Source organism: Balaenoptera ricei, chromosome 5 (genome assembly GCF_028023285.1).
Source record: "Balaenoptera ricei isolate mBalRic1 chromosome 5, mBalRic1.hap2, whole genome shotgun sequence".
NCBI lineage: Eukaryota > Metazoa > Chordata > Mammalia > Artiodactyla > Balaenopteridae > Balaenoptera > Balaenoptera ricei.
The window spans coordinates 56,110,043-56,125,875 of record NC_082643.1 but is presented as its reverse complement, the minus strand read 5'-3'; the positions used below and the strand labels follow the sequence as shown (position 1 = coordinate 56,125,875).

The 15,833-nt window shown below is 38.1% G+C and overlaps 1 protein-coding gene across 1 annotated transcript in view; it reads right to left on the bottom strand.

Annotated features, from left to right (window-relative positions):
• Window positions 1-15,833, bottom strand: part of TMPRSS11F (transmembrane serine protease 11F) — a 106,990-nt gene that overhangs the window by 34,014 nt on the left and 57,143 nt on the right. The window contains 1 exon segment of the mRNA XM_059923831.1: window positions 394-545. Coding sequence (XP_059779814.1) covers window positions 394-545 — 152 coding nt within the window.

The window sequence follows — 15,833 nt, the reverse complement described above, 5'->3', positions numbered from 1 at the left end:
AGATTTTTTCAGGTAACTCTTCTCGTATCATTAGCTTTTCTTGTGACAACTCATTAATACATTGATTTTGAAAAAAGTATATTAAACTCAACACATGATGTGATTTGTCTTTATTCTAAAGATAATCTTTTCATTCTTCCTTCTCTTTTTAAATATGTATTTGTTTTAGATGTGTCTATTCATGTAATAATGTATATTGCAAACTTCACTGGCTGGAAATATGAAACACTGGGCTCAATATAGGAGCAAACTATAATTTAGCATCAGTAAAAGATTAGTAATTAAAATACTAATAGCATGCAAATGGAATTTTTTATACAACAGAGAATTTCAAGAATTTCAATTTTAAGTCATGGAGCACTTAGGCAATAGAAATGTGACCTTGATGCTTACCCTCAACAACAAAATGAGTAACAATACCAATTGCAATTCCTATGATTGCTGCAATTGCCAATGTGAAAAGAGATAGCCTTATAGGGTCCCAAAATTGCTGTCTTCTTTGATATTCAACTCATGGGTAATCAGCTTCTGAAAATTCACCTGGTCTGTGATAATGGAATGAAAAACAGTAAGACAAAAAAAAATTTATTATGGTACTACTCTATGTCCTCTTGCTATATTCCTCTATGAAAATAGTTTCTACTGCTAATTAACAATAAGATACTTAGATTTTGAAAAGAACACAAGTTTTTAGTTTGTTTACCCTCCCCTAACACCCCAGTCCCAGTATGTTTTAGTTAAAGCTCTACTGATATTGACATTCAAATGAGAACATCTTCCCACTATATTTTGTCTAACATATTGGCAATTTGAAATTTGGGTGGTGAAGTACAAAGGCTCACTTAGTAAAAAGATAATTTATAGATAACCTTTTCATATTTTAATAAGGAAATTTTAGCAACAAAATTATATAATAATCTCATCAGTGTCACTTGATTAAAAGATTTTAATACGTATACTTTTTTAATGACCTTAAAATTTTTCTTAATGGCTTGTTTTAAAAGTAGCAACATTACTCTTGAAGTCCTGATCAGAGTTCTTCACATTTTTATTAGTACCTTCCATTGAAACCACATATTGCAAATTGTACTGGATAAGACTCCAGTCCCCATGAAGACTCTTCATTTCCATTTGTCTCTTAACTTGTCCCAACTCATGCACTACCTGCCCACCCAATATATCTTAAGCCACTTAAATTATCTTTCTCCACTTGAGACCTGGTATTTATTTACTTTATTTTCTTTTTTTTTTTTTACTTTATTTTCTTTTACTTAAAAAATTTTATTTATTTATTTATTTATTTTTCTTTCTTTTCTGAATCCCCAAATAGGATTCAATATTTATTATTTTGCAAGTGAAATTTTTGGAAAAGTTTTTATGTTTTTAATTTTATCTTACAAATATTTATTTAAACTTGATTCATTAAATGAGATAATCTTAAGAATAATATCTACCACATTATAATAGTGTTTCAGGAACTATTCTAGAGCCCAAGATGTATAAAGATTTTAAAGCATAGTCCTTGCCTGCGGGACACTCACACTTTAAAAGAGGTTACAGACATGGAAACAAGTAATTAATATATAGTGTGAACTGTGCCAAAATAAAACTTTGTACAAGAAGACAAAACAACCTCTTGGAGTGCTGTGTCAGGGAGTTTTATCAAGAAAGCAACATGATTGAAACTTTGAGTGATAAAAGTTCTCCAGGTATAAAAAAGGAGAAAAAAACAGAGAAAAAATAGCATGTGTGAAAAACAAAAATAAAATAAAAAACGCTAGGGATATGAAACAGCATTTATCACTAATAATTAGTACTGGGAAAAATATATGCATAAAATATGGATTTTGCCCTCAAAGAATTTATGGTCTCCCAAAGTATATCCATGATTGCAAGTCTTTCACAGCATTGTTGTACTAGAAAGAGGATATGGTAAGGCTGGTGGGCTGGACCAGCTCATGAGGAGTCTTATGACCCAAAGTAAAGAGCTTGAAATTGACTCTGCAGGATGTGGGGAATCAATAAAAACTTTAGTTAGGCTGAGAATTTAGAATAATCACAGAGGTATGAATGAGAATTACAGCAAGAGTGCAGACAGGAAGACCAGTTTAGAGGTCATTTTGCAGGTCCAGGAGAGAGAGGGTGAGGGCCTGAACTAAAGCTATGGCCTGTGGGGTGGAGAGGAGGAGATGGATTTAGCTCTAGTCCTTGAGCTTTGTTGACTGCTTAGCTGTGGGACAATGAAAAGATTAATGGCTCCCTTGTTTCCATGATTGTGTCTCCAGGCACAGGAAAATTTAATGAAAAGAAAGTGTTTCCAATGTAGACATAAATGTTGTTAATAAAGAGCAATATGCTCTCCTCATACTTGGTCTGAGCCAAATGGAAAGTATCCATTTTATATCTTCTCTTTGACTCATTTTATTTAAATTGTATCACTAACAATCACCTGTTTGCATAACTCTAATAAAAGTAACTATTAAAATTGGTATCACACAGCCCAGAAACAATTAAAAAGTTACTTATGTCTGTGTATGCAATGCATTCCTACTCACTGATAATTGAAGTCTCCATTTCCAAAATCTTTGGCATTAAGTATTCTTGATTATTTAGTTTATAGATATTTTGGTTGCTGCAATTTTTAAAAATTCTTACTTCCTCTTTCCCTAAGCTTTGACAATTTGGTTGTAGTACCCTGAGCACTTCAAGAAGCAAGAAATGACAAAAATCAAATCTATGGGGGTGATGTTATATTATATCATGATAACACTATCATGGTAAAGGAGATTTTTTTTATCATGGCCACATTTAATTTTAAAATGAGTTTTGTCTGGTAATCAGCTATTCTCAGTCTGTTATAACTGGAATATTGACTTTTTTCTCATGTGGAAGCTGAAATAAGTTTTACCAAATACTCATTTCCATGTTTTGAAGTAGAGCTGGAGGGAGCAATATGCAGACACTAGCTAATTGCAAAGGTAGTGGTGTTTACCCTAATAGGGAAAAATAAGGTCGTAAAAACCCAACAAAGTTTCAGAAAATTTAAAGAAATTTGTTAGCTAGTCTGTTATGAAATGTTTGTATGAGCATAATAAACAAAATGCATTCAAGGCAGTGTTAAGTGTACAATGAGCTTTGAGAACTTGGCTATGATAAATTAGATTTTTAAAAAATGTACAACTGGTTCAAATTTTGAAAAAAGATTGTTTTATTTTAATCACATTTAAAATCCCTTTATATTATTCCTGTATGTTTCTTCTGATTTGTACATTACAATTTTTTATTCATTGAATATGATTCTGGTGATAAATGGAACTTTTTATAGCCTTTTATGGTACCTAGTATTGCATCTGTTTAAAACAGAGAATTAGGCCTAAGCTTGTTCTTTTTTAAAAAATGCATTAAAAGGAACAAAATATAGGAACTAAAGTCTTTTGGTAACATGAATAGATGTAAAATTTGAGTGGTTACACAAATGAAGTACATATGGAAATGGTATTAGAAAAAGCATGAAATTCAGCAGCAGAAATCTAAGGTTCAAGTCTTCGGTCATATATTGACCTTTTATCTTGATGTCTCTGATTCTAAGAATCCCTTGTCTATTAAATTAGGGTGATACTATCCCCCCACATTCCAAAGTGGTTGTAAGGATTTTAAGAAAGTGTATATGAGATATTTCATAATTTCTGAAGAACTATATGAATAGAAATTGTCAGAAACCATAAGCTTATTTGAGAAAAATAATAGATTATTCTACTACTCTGCATCTAACCCTAATACCTAACATAATTCCTCACATAAATGTTGCTGCTCTTTGAATGAATGAATGAATAAGTGAATGGTGAATGAAAGAATTGCAGTCTAGGTCCTACATCCAGAAAAATCATTTGCATACAAAAGCTAAAGAATTCTAAAATGTGTTATTTCAATACTTACTAAACAATTATTTTATAAACACTATGTTTTAGGTGGTAATATTTATTGAATACACAGTGAGTAAAGTGAAAATACATGGTCCTTGCTGTCATAGTGTTTGTAGTCTAGAAGTGGAAAGATAAAACTAGTAAGCATAGAGATCCTTAAAAGTTGTGGTAAGAGCTATGAAGAAGATGAATAAGATATCTGTGGTCGAAAATAAGACTGTATAGATTAGGTAGGGAGAGGGGGACTACTTGAAAAGAGTAAAGGAGTCCTCTCTTCGAAGGTAATATTTATGCTGAGATGAAGTATGAGGAGAATGTATAGAAAGTTGCAAGTTTGTTTCTGGCAGATAGAAAGTATACAAAATGCTTGCATTAGAAAATAAATTGGCCAGTTGGAATTGGCCATTAAAAAAATTATCATGGATAAGCAGTTATAAACCAATGAACTGTTTCCTGGCTTAAAATATTGTTAATAATAGAAACATTTCAGTTTCTTTGGCAGAAGAAATTCCTTCTATATTACTGCAGAGGTAGCTCCTATTTATATTTTTCCTCTATCTAAGCATATGCTGCTATTTCATTCTTGTGACTTAGATACAGCGGATAAATTATGTTATCACAGACCAAAAAGATGTATGTAAAAAAAGCTCAGTCTTACACCTTTCTTTCTAGAGAGTCTCACAAATGTTTTGATCAAGAGAGCAAATATAACCTCTACTACTGCCCCCCTCCAAAATGACACCTTGGTAGATTAGCAATTAAGCCAGAGAGTTACATCCTTTTTTAGAGGCAGGCTTTTTGATGATAAGCACTGTAATCATACCTAAATAAACAGGTGAGAAATAAACAGGTGAGAAAGCTTGCCCCTTCCCAATCACTGGTTGTAATGAGCTCTATAATTAGTATATCAAAAGTAGCTGGTAATTGGACATAAGACAATTGCTTACTTGAGAGAACCTACAGCCAGTTCAGTCTTGAATTTTAAGTTTATTTAAGCAATTGAAACACAGCTGCTTTTCCACAGTTTCCTTTACTGAACTTTTCTTAAAATGGAGGCTTTTAATATGACAAAATCGATTGGGGTTCTAACTAGTGTAGTTTAAGAAGCATTGTGCAGAAGTAGGCTACCTTCACTATATCTTGCGTTAAATGGCATGAGTATCGTGCTGTGCAGTGGATCCTTGTTGCTTCTCTATTTTATGTAGAGTAGTTTATATCTTTTAATAATATACTCCTAATCTGTCACTCCCTCCCTCTCCCCTTTGGTAGCCATAAGTTTGTTTTCTATGTACAAATAAATAAATAAATGGGTGTCTTTTATGTCAGGCACATTGGGGCAATTGTTATATCATTAAGACATGTCCTAGCCCCTCAAGCCTCAGTGTAGGTAGATCTTTTAGATTCTTGATCTTAATGTGAGAATCCATGGAATAAAAGCTGTTCAAAATCCAGTGAAATATGGAACTACATGGAAAAGCCATAGTACTTTTGACCAGATTAAAGAACAATGAGTTACAAATAAGTCATGACAATGAAAACGTGTAAGATAGCCTATTAGTACCTAAATTATTATTTCAGAATTTTCAAAGTTAATCCATTTGTTCCCTTTTAAAGAGTTAAATTGAAATACATGTAAGCATATCTGGTTAAGATGGACTGTACAAGTCACAAGAGGACACTCGTGATGAGAGAGATATCCCCAGGCTATAGTAAAACATCCTTAATCACCAAACGTCACTACCAGGTATACTCTGGTAATTAAAGAGTCAGATAACATAAGTGTTACATTTAAACTTTATATTTAGGATTTATTTTCTGTCTGTCTATTTTTCTTGGTACGACTGCAGCCACTAATTTTTTTTTTAATTTATTTTTTATTTTAATTTATTTTATTTTTGGCTACATTGGGTCTTTGTTGCCATGTGTGGGCTTTTCTCTAGTTGCGGCTAGTGGGGGCTACTCTTCATTGTGGTGCGCAGACTTCTCACTGCGGTGGCTTCTCATGTTGCGGAGCGTGGGCTCTAGGCATGCAGGCTTCAGTAGTTGTGGCACGCGGGCTCCAGTAGTTGTGGCATGCAGGCTCAATAGTTGTGGCTCACGGGCTCTAGAGCGCAGGCTCAGTAGTTGTGTCCCACAGGCTTAGTTGCTCCATGACATATGGGATCTTCCCGGACCAGGGATTGAACCCATGTCCCCTGCATTGGCAGGTGGATTCTTTTTTTTTTTTTTTAAACATCTTTATTGAAGTATAATTGCCTTACAATGGTGTGTTAGCTTCTGCTTTATAACAAAGTGAATCAGTTATACATATACAATATGTTCCCATTTCTCTTCCCTCTTGCATCTCCCTCCCTCCCACCCTCCCCATCCCACCCCTCTAGGTGGTCACAAAGCACCGAGCTGATCTCCCTGTGCTATGCGGCTGCTTCCCACTAGCTATCTATTTTACATTTGGTAGTGTATATATGTCCATGACACTCTCTTACCCTGTCACATCTCACCCCACCCCCTCCCCATATCCTCAAGTCCATTCTCTAGTAGGTCTGTGTCTTTATTACCATCTTGCCACTAGGTTCTTCATGGCCTTTTTTTTTTTTCCTTAGATTCCGTATATATGTGTTAGCATACTGTATTTGTTTTTCTCTTTCTGACTTACTTCACTCTGTATGACAGACTCTAACTCCATCCGCCTCATTACAAATACCTCCATTTCATTTCTTTTTATGGCTGAGTAATATTCCATTGTATATATGTGCCACATCTTCTTTATCCATTCATCTGTCGATGGACATTTATGTTGCTTCCATGTCCTGGCTATTGTAAATAGAGCTGCAATGAACATTTTGGTACATGACTCTTTTTGACCTATGGTTTTCTCAGGGTATATGACCAGTAGTGGGATTGCTGGGTCGTATGGTAGTTCTATTTTTAGTTTTTTAAGGAAGCTCCATACTGTTCTCCATAGTGGCTGTATCAATTTACATTCCCACCAACAGTGCAAGAGAGTTCCCTTTCCTCCACACCCTCTCCAGCATTTATTGTTTCTAGATTTTTTGATGATGGCCATTCTGACCGGTGTGAGATGATATCTCATTGTAGTTTTGATTTGCATTTCTCTAATGATTAATGATGTTGAGCATTCTTTCATGTGTCTGTAGGCCATCTGTATATCTTCTTTGGAGAAATGTCTATTTAGGTCTTCTGCCCATTTTTGGATTGGGTTGTTCGTTTTTTTGTTATTGAGCTGCATGAGCTGCTTGTAAATCTTGGAGATTAATCCTTTGTCAGTTGCTTCATTTGCAAATATTTTTTCCCATTCTGATGGTTGTCTTTTGGTCTTGTTTATGGTTTCCTTTGCTGTGCAAAAGCTTTTAAGTTTCATTAGGTCCCATTTGTTTATTTGTGTTCTTATTTCCATTTCTCTGGGAGCTGGGTCAAAAAGAATCTTGCTGTGATGTATGTCATAGAGTGTTCTGCCTATGTTTTCCTCTAAGAGTTTGATAGTGTCTGCCCTTACACTTAGGTCTTTAATCCATTTTGAGTTTATTTTTGTGCATGGTGTCAGGGAGTGTTCTAATTTCATACTTTTACATGTACCTGTCCAATTTTCCCAGCACCACTTATTGAAGAGGCTGTCTTTTCTCCACTGTATATGCTTGCCTCCTTTATCAAAGATAAGGTGACCATATGTGTGTGGGTTTATCTCTGGGCTTTCTATCCTGTTCCATTGATCTATATTTCTGTTTTTGTGCCAGTACCAAACTGTCTTGATTACTGAAGCTTTGCAATATAGTCTGAAGTCAGGGAGCCTGATTCCCCCAGCTCCATTTTTCGTTCTCAAGATTGCTTTGGCTATTCGGGGTCTTTTGTGTTTCCATACAAATTGTGAAATTTTTTGTTCTAGTTCTGTGAAAAATGCCAGTGGTAGTTTGATAGGGATTGCATTGAATCTGTAGATTGCTTTGGGTAGTAGAGTCATTTTCACAATGTTGATTCTTCCAATTCAGGAACATGGTATATCTCTCCATCTATTTGTATCATCTTTAATTTCTTTCATCAGTGTCTTATAATTTTCTGCGTACAGGTCTTTTGTCTCCTTAGGTAGGTTTATTCCTAGATATTTTATTCTTTTTGTTGCAATGGTAAACGGGAGTGTTTTCTTAATTTCACTTTCAGATTTTTCGTCATTAGTGTATAGAAATGCAAGAGATTTCTGTGCATTAATTTTGTATCCTGCTACTTTACCAAATTCATTGATTAGCTCTAGGAGTTTTCTGGTAGCATCTTTAGGATTCTCTATGTATAGTATCATGTCATCTGCAAATAGTGACAGCTTTACTTCTTCTTTTCCGATTTGGATTCCTTTTTTTTCTTTGTCTTCTCTGATTGCTGTGGCTAACACTTCCAAAACTATGTTGAATAATAGTGGTGAGAGTGGGCAACCTTGTCTTGTTCCTGATCTTAGTGGAAATGGTTTCAGTTTTTCACCATTGAGGACAATGTTGGCTGTGGGTTTGTCATATATGGCCTTTATTATGTTGAGGAAAGTTCCCTCTATGCCTACTTTCTGCAGGGCTATTATCATAAATGGGTGTTGAATTTTGTCAAAAGCTTTCTCTGCATCTATTGAGATGATCATATGGTTTTTCCCCTTCAATTTGTTAATATGGTGTATCACATTGATTGATTTGCGTATGTTGAAGAATCCTTGCATTCCTGGGATGAACCCCACTTGATCATGGTGTATGATCCTTTTAATGTGCTGTTGGATTCTGTTTGCTAGTATTTTGTTGAGGATTTTTGCATCTATGTTCATCAGTGATATTGGCCTGTAGTTTTCTTTCTTTGTGACATCTTTGTCTGGTTTTGGTATCAGGGTGATGGTGGCCTCGTAGAATGAGTTTGGGAGTGTTCCTCCCTCTGCAATCTTTTGGAAGAGTTTGAGAAGGATAGGTGTTAGCTCTTCTCTAAATGTTTGATAGAATTCACCTGTGAAGCCATCTGATCCTGGGCTTTTGTTTGTTGGAAGGTTTTTAATCACAGTTTCAATTTCAGTGCTTGTGATTGGTCTGTTCATATTTTCTATTTCTTCCTGGTTCAGTCTTGGCAGTTTGTGCATTTCTAAGAATCTGTCCATTTCTTCCAGGTTGTCCATTTTATTGGCATAGAGTTGCTTGTAGTAATCTCTCATTATCTTTTGTATTTCTGCAGTGTCAGTGGTTACTTCTCCTTTTCCATTTCTAATTCTATTGATTTGAGTCTTCTCCCTTTTTCTCTTGATGAGTCTGGCTAATGGTTTATCAATTTTGTTTATCTTCTCAAAGAACCAGCTTTTAGTTTCATTGATTTTTGCTATTGTTTCCTTCATTTCTTTTTCATTTATTTCTGACCTGATCTTTATAATTTCTTTCCTTCTGCTAGCTTTGGGGTTTTTTTGTTCTTCTTTCTCTAATTGCTTTAGGTGCAAGGTTAGGTTGTTTATTCGAGATGTTTCCTGTTTCTTGAGGTAGGCTTGTATTGCTATAAACTTCCCTCTTAACACTGCTTTTGCTGTGTCCCATAGGTTTTGGGTCGTCGTATCTCCATTGTCATTTGTTTCTAGGTATTTTTTGATTTCCCCTCTGATTTCTTCAGTGATCACTTCGTTATTAAATAGTGTATTGTGTAGCCTCCATGTGTTTGTATTTTTTACAGATCTTTTCCTGTAATTGATATCTAGTCTCATAGCGTTGTGGTCAGAAAAGATACTTGATTTGATTTCAATTTTCTTAAATTTACCAAGGCTTGATTTGTGACCCAAGATATGATCTATCCTGGAGAATGTTCCATGAGCACTTGAGAAAAATGTGTATTCTGTTGTTTTTGGGTGGAATGTCCTATAAATATCAATTAAGTCCATCTTGTTTAATGTATCATTTAAAGCTTGTGTTTCCTTATTTATTTTCATTTTGGATGATCTGTCCATTGGTGAAAGTGGGGTGTTAAAGTCCCCTACTATGATTGTGTTGCTGTCAATTTCCCCTTTTATGGCTGTTAGTATTTGCCTTATGTATTGAGGTGCTCCTATGTTGGGTGCATAAATATTTACAATTGTTATACCTTCCTCTTGGATCGATCCCTTGATCATTATATAGTGTCCTTCTTTGTCTCTTGCAATAGTCTTTATTTTAAAGTCTATTTTGTCTGATATGAGAATTGCTACTCCAGCTTTCTTTTGATTTCCATTTGCATGGAATATCTTTTTCCATCCCCTCACTTTCAGTCTGTATGTGTCTCTAGGTCTGAAGTGGGTCTCTTGTAGACAGCATATATATGGGTCTTGTTTTTGTATCCATTCAGCCAGCCTGTGTCTTTTGGTGGGAGCATTTAATCCATTTACATTCAAGGTAATTATCGATATGTATGTTCCTATTCCCATTTTCTTAAATGTTTTGGGTTTGTTATTGTAGGTCTTTTCCTTCTCTTGTGTTTCTTGCCTAGAGAAGTTCCTTTAGCATTTGTTGTAAAGCTGGTTTGGTGGTGCTGAACTCTCTCAGCTTTTGCTTGTCTGTAAAGGTTTTAATTTCTCCATCACATCTGAATGAGATCCTTGCTGGGTAGAGTAATCTTGGTTGTAGGTTTTTCTCCTTCATCACTTTAAGTATATCCTGCCACTCCCTTCTGGCTTGCAGAGTTTCTGCTGAAAGATCAGATGTTAACCTTATGGGGATTCCCTTGTGTGTTATTTGTTTTTTTTCCCTTGCTGCCTTTAATATGTTTTCCTTATATTTAATTTTTGACAGTTTGATTAATATGTGTCTTGGCGTGTTTCTCCTTGGGTTTATCCTGTATGGGACTCTCTGTGCTTCCAGGACTTGATTAACTATTTCCTTTCCCATATTAGGGAAGTTTTCAACTATAATCTCTTCAAATATTTTCTCAGTCCCTTTCTTTTTCTCTTCTTCTTCTGGGACCCCTATAATTCGAATGTTGGTGCGTTTAATGTTGTCCCAGAGGTCTCTGAGACTGTCCTCAGTTCTTTTCATTCTTTTTTCTTTATCCTGCTCTGCAGTAGTTATTTCCACCATTTTATCTTCCAGGTCACTTATCCTTTCTTCTGCCTCAGTTATTCTGCTATTGATCCCATCTAGAGTATTTTTAATTTCATTTATTGTGTTTTTCATCATTGCTTGGTTCCTCTTTAGTTCTTCTACGTCCTTGTTAAATGTTTCTTGCATTTTGTCTATTCTATTTCCAAGATTTTGGATCATCCTTACTATCATTATTCTGAATTCTTTTTCAGGTAGACTACCTATTTCCTCTTCATTTGTTAAGTCTAGTGTGTTTTGACCCTGCTCCTTCATCTGCTGTGTGTTTTTCTGTCATCTCATTTTGCTTATCTTACTGTGTTTGGGGTCTCCTTTTCACAGGCTGCAGGTTCGTAGTTCCCGTTGTTTTTGGTATCTGTCCCCAGTGGCTAAGGTTGGTTCAGTGGGTTGTGTAGGCTTCCTGGTGGAGGGAACTAGTGCCTGTGTTCTGGTGGATGAGGCTGGATCTTGTCTTTCTGGTGGGCACGTCCACATCTGGTGGTGTATTTTGGGGTGTCTGTGGCCTTATTATGATTTTAGGCAGCCTCTCTGCTAATGGATGGGGCTGTGTTCCTGTCTTGCTAGTTGTTTGGCATAGGGTGTTCAGCACTGTAGCTTGCTGGTCATTGAGTGATGCTGGGTCTTGATGTTGAGATGGAGATCTCTGAGAGATTTTTGCCGTTTGGCATTACGTGGAGCTGGGAGGTCTCTTGTGGACCAGTGTCCTGAAGTTGGCTCTCCCACCTCCGAGGTACGGCCCTGATGCCTGGCTGAAGCACCAAGAGCCTTTCGTCCACATGGCTCAGAGTAAAAGGGAGAAAAAATAGAAAGAAAGAAAGAAAGAAAGAAAGAAAGAAAGAGGCTATAATATAGTGAAGTAAAACAAAGCTATTATAAAGCAAAGGTATACAGAAAAAATTTCCCCCAGAAGCATATACATATACACTCACAAAAAAAAAGGAAAAGGGGAAAAATTAATATATCCTGCTCCCAAAGTCCACCTCCTGAATTTGGGATGATTCGTTGTCTATTCAGGTATTCAGCAGATGCAGGCACATCAAGTTGTTTGTGGAGTTTTAATCCGCTGCTTCTGAGGCTGCTGGGAGAGATTTCCCCTCCTCGTCTCTGTTCGCACAGCTCCTGGGGTTCAGCTTTGGATTTGGACCCGCCTCTGCGTGTAGGTCGCCTGAGGGCGTCTGTTCCCCGCCCAGACAGGACGGGGTTAAAGGAGCAGCTGCTTCGGGGGCTCTGGCTCACCCAGGCCACGGGGAGGGAGGGGTACAGAGGAGGCGGGGCGAGCCTGCGGCGTCAGAGGCCGGCGTGACGTTGCACCAGCCTGAGGTGCGCAGTGCGTTCTCCCGGGGAAGTTGTCCCTGCATCACGGGAGCCTGGCCGTGGCGGGTTGCCCAGGCTCCCGGGAGGGGCGGTGTGGAGAGTGACCTGTGCTCGCACACAGGCTTTTTGGAGGCGGCAGCAACAGCCCCAGCGTCTCACGCCCGTCTCTGGGGTCCGCGCTGATAGCCGCAGCTCGCGCCAGTCTCTGGAGTTCGTTTAGGCGGCGCTCTGAATCCCCTCTCCTCGCGCACCAGGAAACAGGGAAGAAAAAGTCTCTTGCCTCTTCGGCAGCTGCAGACTTTTTCCCGGACTCCCTCCTGGCTAGCTGTGGTGCACTAACCCCTTCAGGCTGTGTTCACGCCGCCAACCCCAGTCCTCTCCCTGCGATCCGACCGAAGCCCGAGCCTCAGCTCCCAGCCCCACCCGCCCCGGCGGCTGAGCAGACAAGCCTCTCGGGCTGGTGAGTGCTGGTCAGCGCCGAGCCTCCGTGCGGGAAGTGCGGGAGTCTCTCCGCTTTGCCCTCCACACCCCTGTGGCTGCGCTCTCCTCCGTGGCTCCGAAGCTTCCCCCCTCTGCCCCCCGCAGTCTCTGCCCGCAAAGGGGCTTCCTAGTGCGTGGAAATCTTTCCTCCTTCACAGCTCCCTCCCACTGGTGCAGGCCCTGTCCCTATTCTTTTGTCTCTGTTTTTTCTTTTTTCTTTTGCCCTACCCAAGTACGGGGGGAGTCTCTTGCCTTTTGGGAGGTCTGACGTTTTCTGCCAGCGTTCAGTGGGTGTTCTGTAGGAGCAGTTCCACGTGTAGATGTATTTCTACTGTATCTGTGGGAAGGAAGGTGATCTCCGCGTCTTACTCTTCCTCCATCTTCTCTCCTCTCTCCCCACTGTCCGGCCTCCGTCCCCGCGACTGTCACGGCTTCGGCCGCCAGGGCACCTCCAGAGCCGGCAGCCTCAGTGAGGTCGCCCTCCCCTCGGGCTCCGGGGCTGTTCCCTGAGGGCGGAGGGAAGAGACCCCGAGCCGGGAGTTCCAGCTCTGAGGAAACGCAGGTTCTGTTCAGCGCGCGGTGGGTGGGACCTCTCTGGCAGGTGGATTCTTAACCACTGCGCCACCAGGGAAGCCCCTCAGCCACTAATTTGAGACACTTTATAACACATGGTTTGGCACAGTACTCTGTGCCCCTTTTTAAACTTAATCCCTTAGTGCTTTAGTTTATTCAGTTATAAAATTGGGATTTGAACCAGCTCATTATTTGAACCAGCTCATTACTGAAATACAAGTATTGGCCTTACTTTTCCCATTTCCAGACTTCATAATATAGTTGGTGTGTGTGTGCACGCTCACGTGCATGTGCATGTGTTTGATTTTCTAAGGTTATTTCACCAGAGGCATTTATGAGATTATTGAATAATTGTGTGTTGGTTTAGCATTAATTGGCTACTTCTCAGCTTCTCTGAGCTAATTGTAATATACTGCTTTCCAAGGATATATATATATATATATATAAATTGGGTTGGCCAAAAATGTTCATTTGGGTTTTTCCGTAAGATGTAATGGACCCAAACAAACTTTTTTGGCCAACCCAATATATATGTGTGTGTGTGTGTGTGTGTGTGTATCACATTTAATTTTTAATAAGAGAGACTTTTAGGATATAGGCACTACAGTACTTTATTTGTGGATTCAGAGACAAAGCTTGTCCTAAGCTTTGTAAACTCAGGTATTATCTACTTTCTCTAAACTCTAAATAGATTAGAAGTTTTTCCAGTACTTTTCTCTCCCACAGTCTTACTATGTGACTACTGAGATCATGGTAAAGGTCCTAAAACTACATATTAATAATAATACGATTTGTTTATTCATGTAAAATATGTCAGGTGTTTCCAGACAAAGCTCTGGTAGTACTGAGCTTGGAGTATACCCAGAACCACATGACCCATGATCTGGTCAGCAGGTTTGTTACATGTCCTTTTGTTATACTTATTTCAATTCTATTTAAGAACATTTTATTATATGCCTAATATATTCCAAACACTGGGGATACAAAAATTTAAAAACAAAACAACAATGACATAGACTTTGTATTCAAGGGGCTTATGGTAGAGTAGAAAGACATAAAATAATAAAATCAACACAGTGTCATAGGAAAATAATAGATTTACTGACTATCGTAATAAGGAAACAGAGGATCAAATAATAAAAGTTGTTTGGGAAAGGAACAGAAATGGGTACAGATAAGACTTCTCAGATAATATGACAGCTGAGCCAGGACTTGAAAGATAAAGGGAGTTCTCCAGTATGTGATACAGGTTAACATGCTGCCCCTTTTACTCCTTGCTTACAAGCAGAACAAATTCTCATTATCATAAAAGCACCTTTTGAAACAGAAATATGACCGTAGGATTTATTTGAAAGCCAAAGAAAACTCCCTGATTAATAGCATTTTCCACTACTACTCAAAAGAAAAATTGATAAAAATGACAAAAGAGAACAATTCACATATTTCAGATAGAAGATGAGAAGTGAAAAGAGTTTAAGAGAATCTGGGAAACCAGTCTAAACAGTCTAATTTACTTCAGTTTATGGCAGTGCAGTTCTCTTCAGGAGATTTCTTTCTATGGAGAGACTTGGCTACACTGGAAAACATGAGTCAAAAACATTGGCAAAATGATGGGTAGTAAAAAAGAGGAACTGATTGTATTGTTGCAGCACTTAAATGATCTAGCTATCCAAGTAGTGACGACACTAGTATTTTCATGACAAGGCAAAATCTGCCTTGAACTTGATAAGAATTTCAAAGACAAAAACCATAAATCAAAGGACTCTGGCAAGAAATGTCCTTGGTTTTGTACCAAAGGCACATGTGATTATATTCTGTAAATGGCATAAGTGACTGCAGAAGCACAAGGAGCTGGCAAAGTGGGGGGAAACTGGGGGAATTTCAAGTATGAGTTAGTTGTCAAAATTATCTTCCCTATCGGCCAGATGTGACTGGTTTGGCAGGCAACGGAGGAGGGCAAAGCTGCAGAGTGTGGGCAGAAATTGCATAGCATCTTGATCCTTTACTGGAATGTGTGCTGTATATGTAGAGGGAAGAGGGGGAGGCAGGAGGTTAGTCTTATTAAATCTTATTTACATAGCGCAACATAATATAAAAGCATGTAAGATATTTCAGGATATCAGTGACAACAATTTCATGTTTTCCAAAAAATTTTTTAAGACCTATGAGTTCTAGAGCCAGCATAAGATCTACTCCCCTTTGTAGCTGCCCTTCAAAATCGTAATTGCCATTTTGTAAGCACCCAGAAGCAACCTCCTTCCATGCTATAATATCAGCAAGGTCAGCTCTACCTCTGAAAGCAGCTACACAAGCAACAATATTTAGTAACTTAATTATTTATGTTACAAACATGAGTAACATTTCTACTGTTTCCCCATGTCCTTCAAAGATATGCCAGGCATTTCAAAATCTTTTATTTTCTGGATGACTATGAAAATTGCATTAAAATGATCCC